General features: G+C 36.3%; 1 protein-coding gene and 1 long non-coding RNA gene across 2 annotated transcripts in view; one reads left to right on the plus strand and one right to left on the minus strand.

The window, feature by feature from the left end:
- Window positions 1-16130, plus strand: part of LOC124269153 (cyclic AMP receptor-like protein A) — a 47180-nt gene extending 31050 nt beyond the window's left edge. The window contains 1 exon segment of the mRNA XM_046704170.1: window positions 15163-16130. Within this exon segment, the coding sequence (XP_046560126.1) occupies window positions 15163-15243 (81 nt within the window). The 3' untranslated portion in view covers window positions 15244-16130.
- Window positions 16131-17160: 1030 nt separating this feature from the next.
- LOC124269151 lies at window positions 17161-17646 on the minus strand. The gene is made up of 2 exons (XR_006896444.1): window positions 17547-17646; window positions 17161-17501 (listed from the first exon to the last, which is right to left on the minus strand). It is a non-coding gene; the product is annotated as an uncharacterized LOC124269151 (long non-coding RNA).
- Window positions 17647-19759: the final 2113 nt, after the last annotated feature.

Raw genomic sequence — 19759 nt, forward strand, 5'->3', positions numbered from 1 at the left:
CAGCACTGTCTATATCATATAAATATTTTAACTAACAAACCCTAAAGGGTTTGTTATTATATAATTAGCTTAAAATTAATCATATTTTTAAGCAGTGCTATGTTTATATCTTAAAGTATTTTAGCTAACAAACTCTAAGGAGTTTATACTAGCATATTAACAAGCTTAAGTCTATTAGTCTTAAGCATTGTATTAATATTATATATACTTATCATAATAAGTACATTGTAATAACCTCTATATGGCAGCTGATAAGCTGGCAGCAGAATTCATCAGTTCAATGCCTTTATGAAGTTCTCATAGGGTTATTACAATCATCACAGTTCAAATCACTAATTATTAAAATCCAAAGTATTATATATTCCCACCTCCGGCTCTGTTGGATTCTACAAGCAAAAGAGCATGAGTCAGGATAAGGAAAATATGTAATTTTTTGAGTAAAATTGATATTTTATACTTATCCTGACTCATGAATCAACCCTCCCATCCTCCCCAAATAACACTTTGGATTTCCCTGTAAATTCAAATGTTGGGCTCAGTATATGAGGGAGAGAGTGAGGCACATGGGTAGAGGTGAAGCCCTCGTTCAGCTTGTGGAAGGGAGGTAACTTCGTGGTGTACTAATTAGTGATTTTACATTGAAGGGAACTTCAATTAGGGAGATACAAGTGTTCCACTATGTTAGCAAGAGGAAGGAGACAAGCAAAAGAGCATGAGTCAGGATAAGTATAAAATATCAATTTTACTCAAAAATTACATTTTCTAAAAGCTGGTGTAAAAGCAGAGATACAGATAAGCTGCGTATCTGTAAATTACGCAAATATTTATGTGAAAACTCAATTCCTATTAAGTATATTGTGTACAAGCACGCTTGAATTTTTGTAAATACTCAATAAATGTGGTCTTACATGAGTACACACAAAAATGTCAAATCTTAACTTGCATACCGGTGGATAGATAAAATAACTGAGATATACTGAGAGGTTCTACACATGTATTTCAGCAAATAAATTTGGCAACTTGCTGTCCTTCTTACCGTTTCTCATATTACAAATCAAATATAAATAACAAACACTAACATTGAAACTTTAATATATTTTTACAATTAATGAAAAATGGCAAACTACCCTATTGAGTTTGAGTGAGATGAGTACAATTTGTTTGGTTACTCAACGGAAAATTAGGACTGACTGACTGACTGAGTTTGGTTTTACGCCGCTTTTAGCAATATTCCAGCAATATCACGGCTGGGGACACCAGAAATGGGCTTAACACATTGTGCCCATGTGGGGAATCGAACCCGGGTCTTCGGCGTGACGAGCCAATGCTTTAACCACTAGGCTACCCCACCGGCCCGGAAAATTAGGAAACCCAATTGAGATGAACACAAGTGAGTACATAACTAAATGACCCCAAAAGTTATCTGTAGCTCTGTAAAAGTAAACTGACCCATTCACTCACTTTAGATGAGTCAGTAGATTGAAAAAAACAACAAAACAAATTCAATTATGCACTGAAAAAACCCCTACATCATTTCACTTCAGCGAATTCAGGTATGTTTGAACACGTGTTAAATGAGTGGGTGAGTTTAGTTTTACGCCGATTTTAGCAATGTTCCAGCAATATCACGGCGGGGGACACCAGAAATGAGCCAACACTTTAACCACTAGGCTACCCCACTGCCCCGAACACGTATTAAAAGACTTGGTTATCAAATATTTGAAATTTGAGATATTTCACTAAACATTATGATTTACCATTTAAATTATATCTCCTGTTTTGCTAGACATGGTTTATGTGCAGAGAATCAAATTACCTTGTGTGTTTTCTCATAAACTAAGCTTTAAATTGCAACCAGATGTGCACAGCCAACCAATGATACTGTACCAATGATATATACCCAATAAAATAATGGTACAGTGGTCGGAAAAATTATGTACGGCCAGACCAATTTTATTTCTTGTTTCACGGATCCGCCGGTCATGTTTTTTCAAGAATAAGCAAAAAAATAAAAATAAATTTTCCCCGCTCAAAAAATAAAATCCTAATGTTTTTATTGGCCAAAAATATAAACTTACATGAATATGTTTAAAAAAAAAAAAATTTCCCCATAAACTTCAGAAATTACCAAAAGTAAAATACTTTTAATATTTAGAAGGAATATCACTTTGACTGGTGATTTTATTTTATTTATTTTTTCCCTCCTGCCTTTAGGTTATCTGAGGACTAAAATCCGTAAATCAAGAAATAAGACTGGTCTGGCCTAAGTAAGAATATATTCTGTGATGTCATTTCATATTTTAATGAGTATGTTTGTCATAATATAGCACCTTAAATGGATCACTATAATTGGACATTTATATGTTTGGAATCATTTGACGAGTCACGCTCCTGCACTCACAATCATGAACACATCATTTGACATGTTATAGTCAAACGACAACAAATATAGCTTTAAATGTGAGAAGTATGGTATTCAGGGTAAATGTATTCATTCTCTGTCAACTAAAGATTGTTTCAAGGTGCAATAAGCAGTAATCTCGCCATGTCTTCTGTAAGTAATGTTGGTGCAATGCTGAAAACTTCTCACATGGTTTTGCTCAATTTGTAGAATGAAATTCTGAAAAATATTTTTTTTCAATTAACATTTTTAATTACCAGAGTCCCTGACATATAAGGAGACATACGGTACATCAAGGGGGAATACTTGCCGTTTGCAGTTGGAATAGCTAAACATATGGTGATATTGATATTTACAAGAACATACTACATTATAAATGATTTTATAGCTAAAACTGACAATAGTTATGGAAAAAGTTTATACATCTGAGGCTAATACTATTATATAGAAGAAGATTTGATGACATTATCCTCTAGGATGCTTTTGTACCTTTCACACTTTATTTAACGAAATTGATGAGAAAAACCAACCATCCGATAAAAACAATTATTGACAGACATGACTTGGCTAGTACAACAGAAATAATATGGAAAAAAACCCCAGAACAACATCTAGTGCATAAAAAAATTAATAGTATAGATTGAACGTGCATCCAGATATATAATGAACTCTTGTTATAACCTTTGTCCAACACAATGGATATATATTTCAATGTCAAAACAATTAAGGATCTTTTTTATTAATGTTAATTATCATTTAATAATTGTTTTCTTTTGAACAATGTGTTTTGTAAATAGATAAGTGGAATTTTGTAAATGGTAGTTTATGAGATTGTTTGTGGCTGTATCCTCAAAGGGGGTTAAAGATTCGTAAAATTATTGTCTTCCTGAGAGGGTATGTGACTCCCAAAACTTTCAAAGTACATTTAAACGTACCAAATTTTTTAAAACATAGTATTTTTGTGATTTAAATATTTGGCTAATTTACCTTCAATCACCAGCTGCTGAAGGGATGGTGTAAATCCAGCTAGGGTCCATGCAGGTAGCTAAGGCCCTGTAAGTCCCCCATGGTCCCTGGTATGGTGATCTACCTTCAAGCGCTGGCGATCTATGGCCCATTTATATTGTTGTCAATTAACAGTTTACTATTTCATATGCTCTCTAACTAATTTTAAATAAAATGTGATGTACTAGTTGTTGTACTGTCCATTGGTGACAGTATTTTATAAACTTAAAATATATTTCATACTTTTTTATTGCTGTATAAGGTTCTCTGAAATATTGCCGATGTGATGATAAATTTTAACTCACTCACTCACTCTTGTTATAACCACAGAGTATATTTACTTGATTAAGTTGGGTATATAATTTTGGATATGTTCACGTTGGATTTCTGGTGTTTCATGCTTGCATTGATGATCATGCTTTGGAATTTTGTTTTAATTTATTAAGTTGTGTATAATGCATGCAATTACTGTACACAGCGGTGTTTTTAGGGAAACAAAGTGTTCACTATGCTCAAAAAAATATGGTGATCTCCATTGGTGTCATGTTCTTCATCATGTTGTGTCTAACCCCACATCTCACTAGCTAATGCAGGCCTACCAAAGAAAACTTTCACACTGTGCAGAAAAACACTGAATGTCCACATTAATCGTGGAACTAGCAACATAAATATACATCCTGAATAGTAAAAACGGTAACTTTAAATCGCTATAACTGGATAAAAAACGAAGAGCCTGCAACTTTGATTTTGTGCATGCAGCATGAAAGAGGAAGTCTCGACCGCATGTTGACATTTTCCTGCTTGGACAAAAGTTACATTCCCTTTTTAAAGTATTTCTGTTGTGTTATTTGGCATTTATCATCATGATACTTGTGTGCACACTTGTTTAGTTTACTTTCAATTCATATGAAATGATTGACAGCAATTGTTTTGACATATTCAATACTTTTTCTACGCGTGGCGATTCACGGTTACTCAGAAATTTGATCGAACCGCAGATCGTAATGCGAATTCGCAATAGAGGTCAAAGTTCGCTGATATGAAAGTGTTGCAGTTCCATAGTCTTTCATTGCCGTGTTTACTGTTTCATTAGCGAGGTAATATGTTTATGTTGCTATTTCCACGATTAACGTGGACTTTTCTGCGTTTTTCTGCACAGCGGGAAAGTTTTCTTTTGTAGGCCTGTAATAGGCAGAGGTGTTTCTGCTGCTTAAAACTGATGCAAACTCGACAAGATGTCAATATTCATTGAGCAATATTCTTCAGATGGTTTGGTCAGAACTAGTTTGGGGATATTCCATCGGTTCATGTACACACCAAACCTTAAAATGTTTTGGGCATTTTTTTTTTTCCAAATTCCATGCACGTTCGTATCCCGGTCATGTTTCAAGATCATCAGCTCCATTCCAATTCTCAACCGTTTCATTGAACATGTGAATTATCTTGTGCTTCCCTAACACATCAAGCTGCTTTGCAGTGATATAACTGAATCTAACTGAATATTGCTCTAAACCCATCCCATTCACACACACTTATTCATCCATTCGTCATATTTTTCCCCATCTGGACAAAAAGCACAAAGTCTGCCAATTTTGTAGAGATACTTGGTATAGGTCTGAGAAATATATTGACAAAATTTATAATAATAATTTACATATGTATCGATATTTCTTATTTAGAAAAGATTCAGTTCAGTTTGCACCAGTATACCGTCCTGCTCATGGCAACTTGCTAATGATCTCCCTTTCCTTCCTCTCTAACCACTAGGTGGCGTTTCAAAGTCACTTACATCATCAAGAAGTTCGAGAGTACCCTGTGGCATACCGTTCCCCTGAAACACCCCCCAGCCACAGCCTGGAGTCCCAACCACCTCGATTCCAGCACATCTCCTACTCCAAACTGCGTTAACACATCACTAATAACATCATCATAATAACCTCCTCCATGCTTGGAACAGCAACTAATACCAGTTTCTTCGAACCGATTCCATGGTCTAGTGGATTGCACATCTGCCTGGAGACTTAGGTTGGTGGTTTGATCCAGGGTGGACTTTTACCAAAAGACATTAAAAGATGGTACATGGTACCGAAATGGTTATCGGCATTGTGATTAAACAAGAGCTGGTCAGTTTGAGTCAGTATGCTGTCTCTGAGACAGCGATGTTTAACTGTGGCATGGTATCGCAATGGACCATCACTACAAAACCGGCTGAAGTCCAGAAAATTGCGATCATGCATGCAAACACGCACTTGTCCTGAAAGTGCAACGCACATGTTGCAATTTAAGTGCAATAATCTTGAATGCATCATTCAACCTACTTTCACCTGTCTAGTATACTAGTAGGTATATTATATTTTTGCATTGTTCTGCATGATCATGACTTTTTTGTTTGTTGAGAATCTGGTATGATTATATCATTCTTTGTAAGAAGTCAAGATGATAAAGGTTACTATTATTTTCATTGTGTTGGTTTAAGAATTAGTTTTACTGACCTGAAAGTCTGAATAATATAAGAATTAGTATGGTCTTATCAGAGCATTTCACATTATTTAACATAAGTTATGTTTACCGGTAGAACTGATTTACACTTTTTTAAAAGACACTGAAATGTTTTGTATCCTCATCCTGTGTCCATGGTAACCAGTGGGGGGGCAGTGGGGTAGCTTTGTGGTTAAGGCATTTTTCTCGTCACTCTGAAGACCCGGGTTCAATTCCCCACACGGGTACAATGTATGATGCCCATTTCTGGGGTTCCCGGCTGTGATATTGCTGGAATATTGCTAAAAGCAACATAAAACTCACTCACTGGGAGAGTATCTTTTGGAGAACGATCAAAGGCTCCTCAGGGGTTCAAGTCAAATTTCCTTACAGATAAACTGTAAGAATCCACGGTATTACTGGTATACTGCATTAACAATTTCAAATGATATGCAGTGCAATATTTTTTTCTGTGGTCCTGTATAGTGGTTATGAAAATACAAAAAGGTTTGTATTTATTTGTATTGTTGAACCTAGAATTAACCTAAAATCTCCTTCCAAAACTGATTGACAAAATGGCAGAAAAGTGATTTTTCTAGCATATTATCTCCCTTGTATCCATGACAACAAAATGGCGGCAGCTGTCCAAACTCTGTTATGTTCTCTTTTGTATGTAGACAATAGGATCTGTATGTACAGACAGTGACAATAGGTGTCAAACACTTAGTTCAGTATGTGTCTCAGTATGTATTGAAATACATATACCTATAACTCAATAGCCCTTATATTGCAGAACCAGTTTATTGCCCATACAGAGCCCAGTCTACAAAATTATGCCCATACGTATCAACACGATTCTGTGGATTGGTTGTACAAGATGATTAACTTGTGGCTCAACACAGAATAATTTACTTTGGAATGTAATTTTGAAAGACAAACTGTATTTTGTTGGGGCATGGCTGGCCTAGTTACTTCTGGTGCTGCTAACATGCAGTGCAGAGTTGTGTCCCTTTTTGATGTCAGGAGCCTGAGAGGTAGGAATCTCCGTTGGCTTTGACTAGCAGTTTGTCAGCCTGAGGCCTGCATCACTTAGGGCTTTCCTTTCACATTAGGCCTAGTGAAGATCCAGGTTAGAATTGATCTTCAGTAACCCATGCTTGTCATAAAAGGTGACTAACGGGATCGGATGGTCAGGCTCACTGACACATGTCATCGTATCCCAATTGTGTAGATCGATGCTCATGCAGTTGATCACTGGATTGTCTGGACCAGACCTGATTAGACCACCACCATATAGGTGGAATATTGCTGAGTGTGACATAAAACTAAGCTCACTCATTTAAACTGACATGTATGTTTGTAATTACAAGTACATACAGGAACTCTACTGCAGTAAATAGTGTTTATAATCGTGCAGCGACTCACTAATGAATGTTTAGTCATGTCAGATATAACTTAGAATTCACCTGAAACTGCATTTTAAGCAGAATTGTTTTTTAAATGCAGACTCATTCTGATGAAAATAGCTAATTTTGGACCTGAGGCAATTCAGACATTTTGAGTGTGCAAAGAAACTGTATGTGAAAATCGAAAGGTATTCAACACTGAAGCTACAGTCTAGGTTCATCAAAATAATATTTTAATGACACTATTGTTTTTATGAAAATACAAGATTTTCCATAATGCCGTGTTTATCATAATATAAGGTTTACTGTGTTTATGAAAATACTAGGTTAACCACAATACTGTGTCTATCAAAATTCAGGGTTTGCCAGAATACTGTATTTATCAAAATACTAGGTTTGCCAGAATACTGTGTTTATCAAAATACCAAGTTTACCACAATACTGTATTAATCAAAAAATTAAGTTTGCCAGAATACTGTGTCTATCAATGTACCAAGTTTACCACAATACTGTGTTAATCAAAATACTGGGTTTGAAAGAATACTGTATTTATCAAAATACTAGGTTTGCCAGAATACTGTGTTTATCAAAATACCAAGTTTACCACAATACTGTGTTAATCAAAATACGGGTTTAGGTTTATCCAGAATACTGTGTTTATCAAAATACCAAGTTTACCACAATACTGTGTTAATCAAAATACTGGGTTTGAAAGAATACTGTATTTATCAAAATACTAGGTTTGCCAGAATACTGTGTTTATCAAAATACCAAGTTTACCACAATACTGTGTTAATCAAAATACCGGGTTTGAAAGAATACTGTATTTATCAAAATACTAGGTTTGCCAGAATACTGTGTTTATCAAAATACCAAGTTTACCACAATACTGTGTTAATCAAAATACTGGGTTTGAAAGAATACTGTGTTTATCGAAATACAAGGTGTGCAAGAATACTGTTTATTAAAATACTGGATCTGCCATAATACTAGGTTTACTGTTTTAACCGAAATACTGACTTTATCACTATACTATATTATCCCAATACTCCGCATTTGATTAAACAGAGTGAAATTGCTTAACGTAGGTCATTTTGACATACTAGAGGTCACAGAATATGTTTTTCCAAAATCCACACAAGCTGCCAAATGGTTATGATGTATTAGCTCAGGTAACTAGTAATATATTACATATGTTCATTGTGAGAGATAAGAAATATGATGATATATGCATACGTGTTTAGATAGGCAATCTATCTCTGTAGAATACACATGCTACATTGGCCCAAAAGAAAAGGAAACTCATCTGTTGTATTAATTTGTGTCGACACAATGATTTTTTTGCTTGTTGTTTAATGCCACTCTCAGCAGTATTGCAGTTACGTGACAGTGGTCTGCCATAACCTGGAACAGTGAGTGAGTTTAGTTTGACGCCGCACTCAGCAATATTCCAGCTATATGACGGCAGTCTGTAAATAATCGAGTCTGGACCAGACAATCCAGTGATCAACAGCATGAGCATCAAACTGTGCAATTGGGAACTGATGACATGTGTCAACCAAGTCAGCGAGCCTGACCACCCGATCCCGTTAGTCGCCTCTTACGACAAGCATGGGTTGCTGAAGATCAATATTCTAATCCAGACCTTCACGGGTCTAATCTGGAACAGACAATCCAGTGATTGATATTATGAGCACTGATCCATGCTGTTGGGGTACGATGACATGCACTGACGGAAGTCACCGAGCCTTATCCCCCAGTCTGTGTGGTGGTCTATTATAGGCTTAAAACTCGTGAAGATCCAGGTTAGAATTGGTCTTCAGCAATGTCGTAAGAGGCGACTAATGGGGTCAGGTGGTCAGGCTCGCTGACGTGGTAAACACATGTCATCGTATCTCAGTTTGTGTAAATTGATGCTCATGATGTTGATCACTGGATTGTCTGGTCTAGACTTGATTATTTACAGACTGCTGGAAAACAGAGGTTGCTGGATACCATTTGTAACCAAGCATCAAAAAGAAGGGTGATGAATCCCTGAATGTCTTATTGAAGAGGCAACTAAATGGATTGTGCGGTCAGGCTTAGATGATATGATGTTATTTTACACCAATTACGGGATTGGTGCTCATAGTGACATATGTTTGTGTGAATGAAGGGTTATGACGTCAATCATCAGTTGTTCTGATCCAGATTGGGATGGTGGGTTAGCCTAGTGGTTCAAGCGTTTGCTCGTCACGCCGAAGACCCGGGTTCAATTCCCCACATGGCATAATGTGTGAAACATAATTCTGGTGTCCTCTGCTGTGATGTTGCTGGAATAACGCTGAAAGCGGCATAAAACCATACTCACTCACTCTGATCCAGGCTCTGTCATGTAACTGGGATATTGCTGAGATTGGGGTTTTGTTGGTGATCAAATTTTGTTGGTTTAATATACAGCTTCTTACGTATATGATCACTGGGTGATGATTTAATGGGTTTTTTTTTTCATGTTAAAGGTGTTATTTTGTTGGTAATGAAAGGATCCTTTAGGCAGGATTCTCAGGATGATGAAAGTTTTTTCTGGATGTTGAAAAGTTTTCGTTAATGAAAGGGTTCTTGAGACAAAAGATTCTCTAGATCATAAAAGGGTTGTCAAGTTATTGGAAGGTTCATACAGTCATTAAAAAACTCTCTACGATAACAGGTTTTTCTAGATATTGAAGGGTTTTTTAGTTGATAAAAATCTCTATAGACAAAGTATCCTCTTTGATGAAAGGGTCTTCGAGATGTTGAAAGGGTTCCCATCATGATGAGGAAAGGGTGATTCATGGATAATTAAAAGGCCATATAATTGCTGATGCAGCATTAAGCAATACTGAGTCACAACTGATTTTAAATCAGGTTTAACATGTTTTGGAAAAAAAATGGATCCTTTCTTGACAGTCTGTTTTAAGCTGACTCAGTTGACCCACAAAGACACCTATCAATGTGATAAATTAATAATTTACTTTCCGTCCATATATGCTTGAATGAATGTGTTTCTTCAGGTATTTCTTTTTAATAAATTGGTACATGCTTAGTCATTTGTTACAGGCATTAGTATATCTGGTATTTAGCCCTTGATGTTATGTGAAACACACAGCAAAGCTTTAACCAAAATTGAGATTGTACAGCTGATTATCAATGTATATTATGTATGTATATTTGCTATTTATTTTATTTATGTATCTCCAATTACCAGACGAAATGTAATAAGTCAGTAGAAGACATAGATGACATAGGATAACCAAAGCTATAAATTAGTCCGTAGCTTATTAAAATATATTAATACATTCCATAATATTTTTCACATGTCAAATTTATCATGACCAGAAAATCATTTATTATTTCACTTTGAGTAACAGGTCTCTGTATTTCACAGTACTTGTTTAACGATGGTGGAGAGATGTTTTTATCTGATTATATAGTTATTGTGCAACATGAAATTAATGGGTGCTCACACTGTCACTCACCGGTTTGACTCATTAAGACCCATGAAACATGACAATGCTGCATGTCAGTGATACAGACAGTGTATGGATGTATGACAGTGATGTGATTTGTACAGATGTATGTCAGTGACTTCTCTGAGTAGTAATGTAGAAGTTTGGAAGTACAATACTGACAAATTCATAGATAACAACAAGGGCCCGTGAAGATCCGGGTTAGAATTGATCTTCAGTAAACCATGCTTGTCGTAAGAGGCGACTAACGGGATCGGTTGATCAGACTCGCTGACTTGGTTGACACATGTCATCGTATCCCAATTGCGTAGACCGAGACTTATGCAGTTGATCACAGGATTGTCTGGTCCAGACTTGATTATTTCCAGACCGCCGCCCTATAGCTGGAATATTGCTGAGTGCTTCGTTAAACACTTACCATGGATAACATTCTTTCATTTTATGAGTGCAACATTTTAGTATGGATTCATGTACCAAATTCCTGCTAGACGGAACAAAAAAAGTGTTTCAAAACAGCATTCATTTCTGCTTAACATTTGTAGAAGTTGCTTTCCATAAATTTGTCAGTATGGTTTATCAGTGATATACTTATATAAACAAGTTAAGGAACATCCTCTGGAAGTCTGTGTGGTATAATACCCACCAGTCATGACAGATAAAGTTCAGACATTTGGAAAAGAATACATACCACTCAACTCTTGAAAGGAATATTCAGAGTCAGAGTTCATGCAGAATGAGACAATACTAAGCAGGGCTCGATTTATGAGATGTTAACTTACTTGTACTGGGTGCAACCTAAGATAAAAACCTACTTGCACCAGCCCATTCCAGTTGCACTGCTTTTATTGGAATATGTAATTTGAAAAATAAACTATGAATTATTTAGATGTTTTATTCAGAGGTTTACCCACTCAAAATTGACTTGCACCTGGTGCAAATTAGACTAATAACAAGGTTGCACTTTGTAATATTAGGTTGCACCTGTGCAAGTATCAAAGCACTAAATCGAGCCCTGCTAATGAATATGTCCTGCACATATTATTCTCTGCCTTGTTTTTCAAGTTAACGTGAACATTAGTAAACACATTGTTGTCATCTTGGTTTTGTAAAAGTGTAAAAATTCCACAGACTCGTTATCTATTTCGACAACTTTGTAAAAGTGTAAAAATTCCACAGACTTGTTATCTATTTCGACAACAAGAATGAATTCATTGAACGAAATCTATATGATATGTATAGAAAATACTCAAATACTTCTGCACTTTATGAAAGGATTATTTGTCTTTCTGAAACTGAAAAGGAGGACCTCATTCTCCTTTATGTTCAAAATCTGTCTCTGTATCCCAGTCGAGAGTTGAGTAGTTTATACTCATCATGATACTATATAACAACGCCAGTTTCTAACAATGATCCCCCCACACTGTGTCTATATGGTTCCGTTTGTATGTTGGCTTGACAAAACCACCAAGACTTGTGACATCATTGATATTAACATCATCACAATATCAACTCCCATCTGACATGTTGTTATCATCAGCCATTCCATCAATAAATAGACAATAGATCACTGGTGTCTGTCTTGTGTGGGAGTTAACTCCCTTTGTATGCTGAGGTAACCAGCTCCACACTGCAATGGACTGTTGTGGAGCTCCATCACTGCCAGTCACAGGAGCTTCCAAATGCACCAAGCAAGAAACAACCATGCATGGAGCGGAACTCACCATGACTCACCATCATGTATATTGTGATGGTTATGTGTACTCACAAGTTTTACTATTTATTCAATTTTTTTAATCACATTAGGGAACGGTTGGGTAGCCTTGCACTAATATGTTTGCTCATTCACCAAAGGCCCTTGCTTGATTCCCCACATGTGTACAATGCGTGAAGCACATTTAGGCGGCCCCCTGCCATGATGTCGCTAGATATATTGCTATGAGCAGTGTAAATCCCAACTCACTCAATCACATTTCTGCTATCATGTAATAAAAAAAAAAAGACAAAATAAGGGGAAAATTTGTAATTTTCTGTTAGTCTGTTCAATCAGACTGGTTCAAGATTGCAAACATATGTTCATCTTTGAAATATTTAGCCATTTAAATCTTTTCCCATTTGACAATACTGTAAGGACAATCCCAACCCAAGCTTTAAAATTAGACTAATGCTTAGCAGTGTATGAAATAAGGCTCGTCCGACTGCCCAAGATGGGCTAGATTTCTGCCGGATGGTCAACTTTTACAGCTAGCCAGCCAGATGGACGGGTGAAAAAAATATTCAGATAACTTGTCCATTGGCACTGTCTATTTAGTATTTAAGAAGGACAGGTTAAATCTCTTCTGGGCTGGTAAGTATTTTTAAGTTACCAGCCCAGATATCTGGCTGGGGTTTTGGCTTATTTCATACACTGCTTAGATTATGAAAGCATGTATATTTGATAGAGACAAGTAACAGTCATTAAGAAGGACCCCCCAGTGAGATTGGAGATTCAGACGGAAAATGCACTTGGTTGACTAGGGATACAGAAAGGGTTGGGCCGGAGGAACAATAACTTGGTTCAAGGAGAGAAAGACTACTTAATAATATTAACTGATCTAACAAACAATATTACTAATACTGTAGCAGGGGCGGATACAGCTTTTTGAGAAAGGGGGTGTGCACACTATTGAGAAAGGAGGGGTGCACACTTCATTTTCACGAGAGTTTCAATGGTCATTTAATAAACTTTCAGGACAAAGGAGGGGGGGGTGCGCAACCGTGTTCCAAGTGTTTTTAAATGAGTGAGCTCATTACTTGGAACAGATGTAAGTCTACTGTTGTTATACTGGATATTTTCAGTATGTGGGTGGGGGTGGTGGGGTAGCCTAATGGTTAAAGTGTCTGCTCGTCATGCTGAAGATCTGGGTTCAATTCCCCACATGGATGCAATGTGTGAAGCCCATTTCTGGTGTCCCCCGCCGTGATATTGCTGGAATATTGCTAAAAGAGGGAAAAAACATACTCACTCACTCAGTCATTAACCCGTGAAGGTCCGGGTTAAAATTGACCTTCACTAACCCATGCTTGTTGTAAGAGGCGACTAACAGGATCGGGTGGTCAGGCTCTCTGGCTTGGTTGACACATGTCATTGGTTCCCAATTGCGCAGATCGATGCTCATGCTTTTTGATCACTGGATTGTCTTGTCCAGACTTGACATTTTACAGACCGCCACGATATAGCTGGAATATTGCTGAGTGCGGCGTAAACCTAAACTCACCCACTCACCAACTCTCTCACTCAGTCATTATGTAGGTGAGCTATGATTGTTTGACAAGGTTACAAAGAAAAACGAAGACCTCAAACACAGCGGGTGATTGTTAAGGTTGCTTGATCAGTTTGAATAAGCAATCGACAACATGGTGAAACAGAATCTAAAGCTCCATTACAAAGTACTCAGCTATTGTATGTATGCCATTGATTCCGCCATGTGCACTAAACATAATGTGACAATTTACCCTGATATGTCCTGATAGAAATGTGTCACTATATTTACGCGAGCAAAAGACATTCAACTTCGTGAAAGGCATTTAGAAGTTGGGTGAACATGAATGCGTGACATATGTTAGGGATAACACCGTTTTTAAGCATGCTAATTCTTGCTCTTTCATCAGATGAATGCAGTCAGTTCTCAGAGGTAATATCTATAGATAGAACATGTTAAAGGTGGAGACAAGATGGAGACAAATGTTACAAGGACATCACGCCCCATAGCACAAGAAAAAAACAACACAAGTTATACTGTTAATCTCATTGGCTTTGTCTTACATTGTTATCTTTGTACATTAATCCTATCTAATTGGCTTTAAGATTAAATTGTTATTTTGTACATTCTTGACCTAGATTTGTGTTCTGTCTGTATATATGAACTCTATGCACTGACTCAGCTGTCAATGGTTGAAGGACCAAGAATTAGCTTTGAAACATCTTGATAAAGATTAAACAAGGTGTTATTCGTAAAAAGTGTCATGTATTCAGAAGACATTAACCTTTTGCACATTAGTTTCATGCTCTGTTGATTAACAACTGATAACCTGCTATTAACAATTCTTTAATATTTTGCTATGCATGATATCCCATCGTACCAACCACTCCAGTCAGCTCACCATGTATCCAGCTGTGCCCAAAGTCATCCTGAAAATGAAACGGAACCTTATCATTTGTGTCGTAATCCCATCCTCATCTTCATTTGCATGCAAATATTTTACTTTTATTATTTTCATTTCATGAATGTTTTCTCTAAACTTTCTTTGCTGTTCTGTTCCTTGCGTTCATTCACAGATCACAGACCATGCTTTTTTTAGTTGAATTTTGTTTTGTTCAGCTTACAATGGTTTTATTTTACCCAAACAGCTGGCGATCCAGGGCAAGTTTGCTCCTAGAGCTGTTGTACAGGAGTACAACCCTCAGCTGACAGAGGACCAGGGTCAATGAGGGACTGATGGACGGACAGATGGAAGGAGGATGGATGCTGGAAGAGGTTCTTCTTCATGTCTATTTGGACTTGCATCTGGATTACAGGTCCTGCACAAAATCCATCATGGTCTTCGATTCACAATCAGCATTGCCCTTTTTAACAAATTAACAGACCTTTATGCCTAGTTTTTCTAAAATGTGTCCATCTACTATCAATATATTTTTCTTTGGAATATATCCATATTTTTAAGCCAATGTGTAGAAAACGTAAATATTTAGTTGATTAGTTAATACTTTTCATGGATCTGCACTTGATATGCTTGCCTCTTCATCAATGAGTTGCCATGGAAACAAATTGAAATATGCATGTACTGAAGCAGTACTGTCTTTTTTAATGAAATACGTCACTGGCAATGGAAGCAGCTGTAGTTTAAATTGTACACAAAACGAGGCAACAATGAAGGTTGAGAGTTATCATTGGGAAACAACCTAAATGATTCTGCACTTTTGGTAATGTTTTATAAATGTTTGGTTATGACTCTTTTATTGGAATATTTTGAGCGAAAACAGTATTGAAATTAGTTCAATCCAATGATAATTTTGAAAGTTATGAAAGAAAGAATGGACGAAGTAGAAACTGAAGGTATGTTGGAAACAACTCTAAAAATTGCAAATAAGCTGATAATCAGTGGCACAATGAGGATGTTATATTGGATGGCAGGTCATTATATATCTTGGCTTATATAATTTAATGAAATGTGTATTCCTTGGCTTGTAAACTTATATCCTGCATATACATTCAAACAGGTGGTGGGGTAGCATAGTAGTTAAAGTGTTCACTCGTCACGCTTAAGACCTGGGTTCAATTCCCGACATGGGTACAATATGTTGAGCACATTTCTGGTGTCCCCTGCTGTGATACTGCTGGAATATTGCTGAAAGTGGCATAACACTAGACATAACACTAAACTCACTCACTCACTATCCATTCAAACACATATCCCTCTGTCATCTTGGTGGAAACTTTTTAAATATGGCAAATTTCAGTTTAGATGGTATTGTCTGGATTATAAAGTAGTGGTGTTCCGATTAATTGAAATAATCGAAGATTGGTCGCAGTGTCCGAACGACCAAGCAATCGATCACATTTTCTCATAATCGAACACAAACGATTTTGGAACTGCTGTTTTAGTCTTTGAAACACTTGACGATGGAACATATCTTCGAAGTTGTCGGGGCCTGCAAACTTGTTTAATTCTTAGAAAACTCACTTCACTAACTGAAAAATCATGACTGAATATTTCTTGAAGACTCCAGGAAGTTTATGGTCATGATATATTAGTCATTACTTTAAAGTAGCAAGTTATATCATCTTATACCTATCTGCAATAACAACCTGGATAGGAAAATCTGAAAAATGATGCAAACCAAGTCTTTTTGCTGATTGTTCATTGGTAATGAAGCAATCATCAATTGTGAGATTTCAACCAATTCCCAACACTATTATAAAGGTTGCTGGGTACGAAAGAGGCCGAGAATGAACAGCTTGCTGAATTGTATATGCTACTTTCATGTTAATTACAACCTTCCAGTGTGACACAGAATATACATATGGCGATGACATAAAAAAAATCTGCTATCCTGCTTACATTAGTACAGCCAAGCATTCAGAATGCTGATGATAATATATTTTATGCCATACCTGAAACAGCTGGCATTTAGATTTGATAATTTTATCATGACAAAAAATCATTAATTTTATTGACTATTCCTGTGTATGTAATATGAGTTTTAGAGGACAAGATTTATATTACATATTTTTCAGAATGGCATTCTGTGAAATTTGGTTTTGTGTCATTTGTGTTACTACTTTTATGTCTCTTTCATGGTTTTTAGTTGAAACCAGATATATATGTTTTCTTACAGATTTTATAAACACCTGGAAACAAATTAAGTATCAATCCATCATTTCATATATTCTGAAGGTAATATATCATTTGGAATAACACTAAATTTCAATTATAATGAGCTCAAAGAGACCAATAGCTTTAGGTCATTATAACCTTATACATATTTCAGTCAAAATGTACAGGATGTTGTTGGGACCAAATAACAGTTTCTTATATCCATCAGTTCATTATTCGTTTTTCGTTGTAACATAGTTTGCTGTATAGATTAACTTGATCCATGTATACTTTATGAACACTTAGTACAAGAACCCTGAATGGTCCTCCAGATGGTGACATGGATTCGGTCATTTGTGATGCAGAGAATCCCTTCAGGGCTCCATTACTTGATGTGCCATCACTTGAGGACTTCACCTCTTGATGTGCCATCACTTAAGAGATCCATCACTTGATACACCATCACCTGATGTGTCATCACTTGAGGGTTCGATTAGTTGATGTGTCATCACTTGAGGACTTCACCTCTTGATGTGCCATCACTTAAGAGATCCATCACTTGATACACCATCACCTGATGTGTCATCACTTGAGGGTTCGATTAGTTGATGTGTCATCACTTGAGGACTTCACCTCTTGATGTGCCATCACTTAAGAGATCCATCACTTGATACACCATCACCTGATGTGTCATCACTTGAGGGTTCCATTACTTGATGTGCCATCACTTGAGGACTTCACCTCTTGATGTGCCATCACTTAAGAGATCCATCACTTGATGAACAAAAATGGGCATTACAGAATCTATTTCAACTTCAGGAGCATGTTATTTACAGTTATACCCCAAAATATTGTGTTTGTTTAGACAATGTACAATTAGGAAAATGTCATTATCACATATACATCAACAGATGCTTAATTTTTTTCCTCATGTTTGTTATATTGCTATTAAGCTGTTCGTTGACTTGTGTAGGCCGTTCAGCCTAATAATATAGCCACAGAGAGGTATTCCTTGTTAATGCTTAATGTCTCAAAACGTGCATAATATGCTTAGTTTCAGTAAACAATGACAGATGATGCTTGTTATGATGATGATATATATGTCAAATACTCGTTCTGCTGTCTTTCAATGCTGTTTTGCCCTTTATACATAATCACTATCATATGAAGTTTAGTTGATGATGACGAAATATAAGTGGATTCCATGACAAGTTACCATTTGTCCAAATAGAACAATAATACTCAAAATAATATTATTCACCGTTTTTCATCCTAACGTAATGATGTTCTTTTTTAAAAAGGTACAGTGTACATATCATTCCTAAACAGCATGGGCTTAAAAATGGTTAAATAATGATGGTTAATACAATTGTATAGAAATGTAAACAGAGTATATCGATTTTTTATCTGTTTTGCATACGCAATGCTTTCCAGCTGTTACTGAGATCGTACTCCATAAAATAACAGTGACAAAACTATTTCCATATTCATTAGAAATCTCTGCTGAATACTATCAATTCCAACAATGTCAACACAATGTGGGTTTTTTAATAGTGATGATGTCAGGTGTTCGACAAAAGTGGAGCTTATCCTTCCCGCGAGTGATCCCCATCACAAACACATTCAAAGGCATTTAAATTAACTTGAAAAGGGAACAACACCGGAACGTTTGATACATGTTACACGAATATTTGTTGTCACTAATACGTAAAAAAATGTCCTTAGAGGAGAAATCATCCCCATCACAAATCACGGTCAGAGTTCTTCAACACAAATAACAATACCATTTTAGTCTGTGACTTTTTGCAAACGAAAATGAATTGGACTGACTGGATAACACTCAAATCTGTAATGTACTGGTACCATCGGAAGTAAATGAGCTGAGTTAGCCTAGCTGGTTATGGTGGGATGTTGTTTCAGTATAAAAGTTCTCGAAAATTGTCTGGTGGAACAAGTTAGGACTTTACACAGTCGGTGAATGGACTACTCGTGAGTGGTCATATATAACACAAAATTAGCAATGTCTCAAATGAAAACATGGTAACCCCTTTCAATCAGCATGTTGCAAAGAGCAGATACTTGTCAGAAGCGACTGGAATTAAAAAATACTTTCGCCTGATTATACGCTCTTGTTTCATAATAACATCCATGTCACTAGCATCTACAGTGTCAAATGTAGCTTCCGGGTCATTGGAATAGGTGAAAACAGAAGCGAATAGTGTTTATACTCTTATAGGTGTATATTTTGTTAGGATTTGCTCTTCGGGTATCCCCATAATGGCTGGTGATAAGATTAGCCGTCCAATCAAATGACTCTTCTCAAGTTAGATTGAGAAGTTTAGAGCTTCAGAAAGCAGTTGTGGCAAGTAGTTGTTGGTTATCCTTTACCATTAAATGATACCCAGTATCAAGCATTCGAAGATGATGTGTTGCGTTAATGATTTATTTTGTAGAGTTGTATATTTTTATCACATCATTACATTTAGAGATTATGTATAAATTTATACACATAGATATTCATGTATTTTGTATGTCATTTATACTGTGTATATAGAATGTACTAACATCCCATTACTGGGTGAAAATTCCGCTAGATTTTCGGCGGGAGATAGTTTGCTCAATTTTCTATA

The sequence above is a fragment of the Haliotis rubra genome, unplaced genomic scaffold (assembly GCF_003918875.1).
Source record: "Haliotis rubra isolate DU_JTF1 unplaced genomic scaffold, ASM391887v1 Scf1424, whole genome shotgun sequence".
Lineage (NCBI taxonomy): Eukaryota > Metazoa > Mollusca > Gastropoda > Lepetellida > Haliotidae > Haliotis > Haliotis rubra.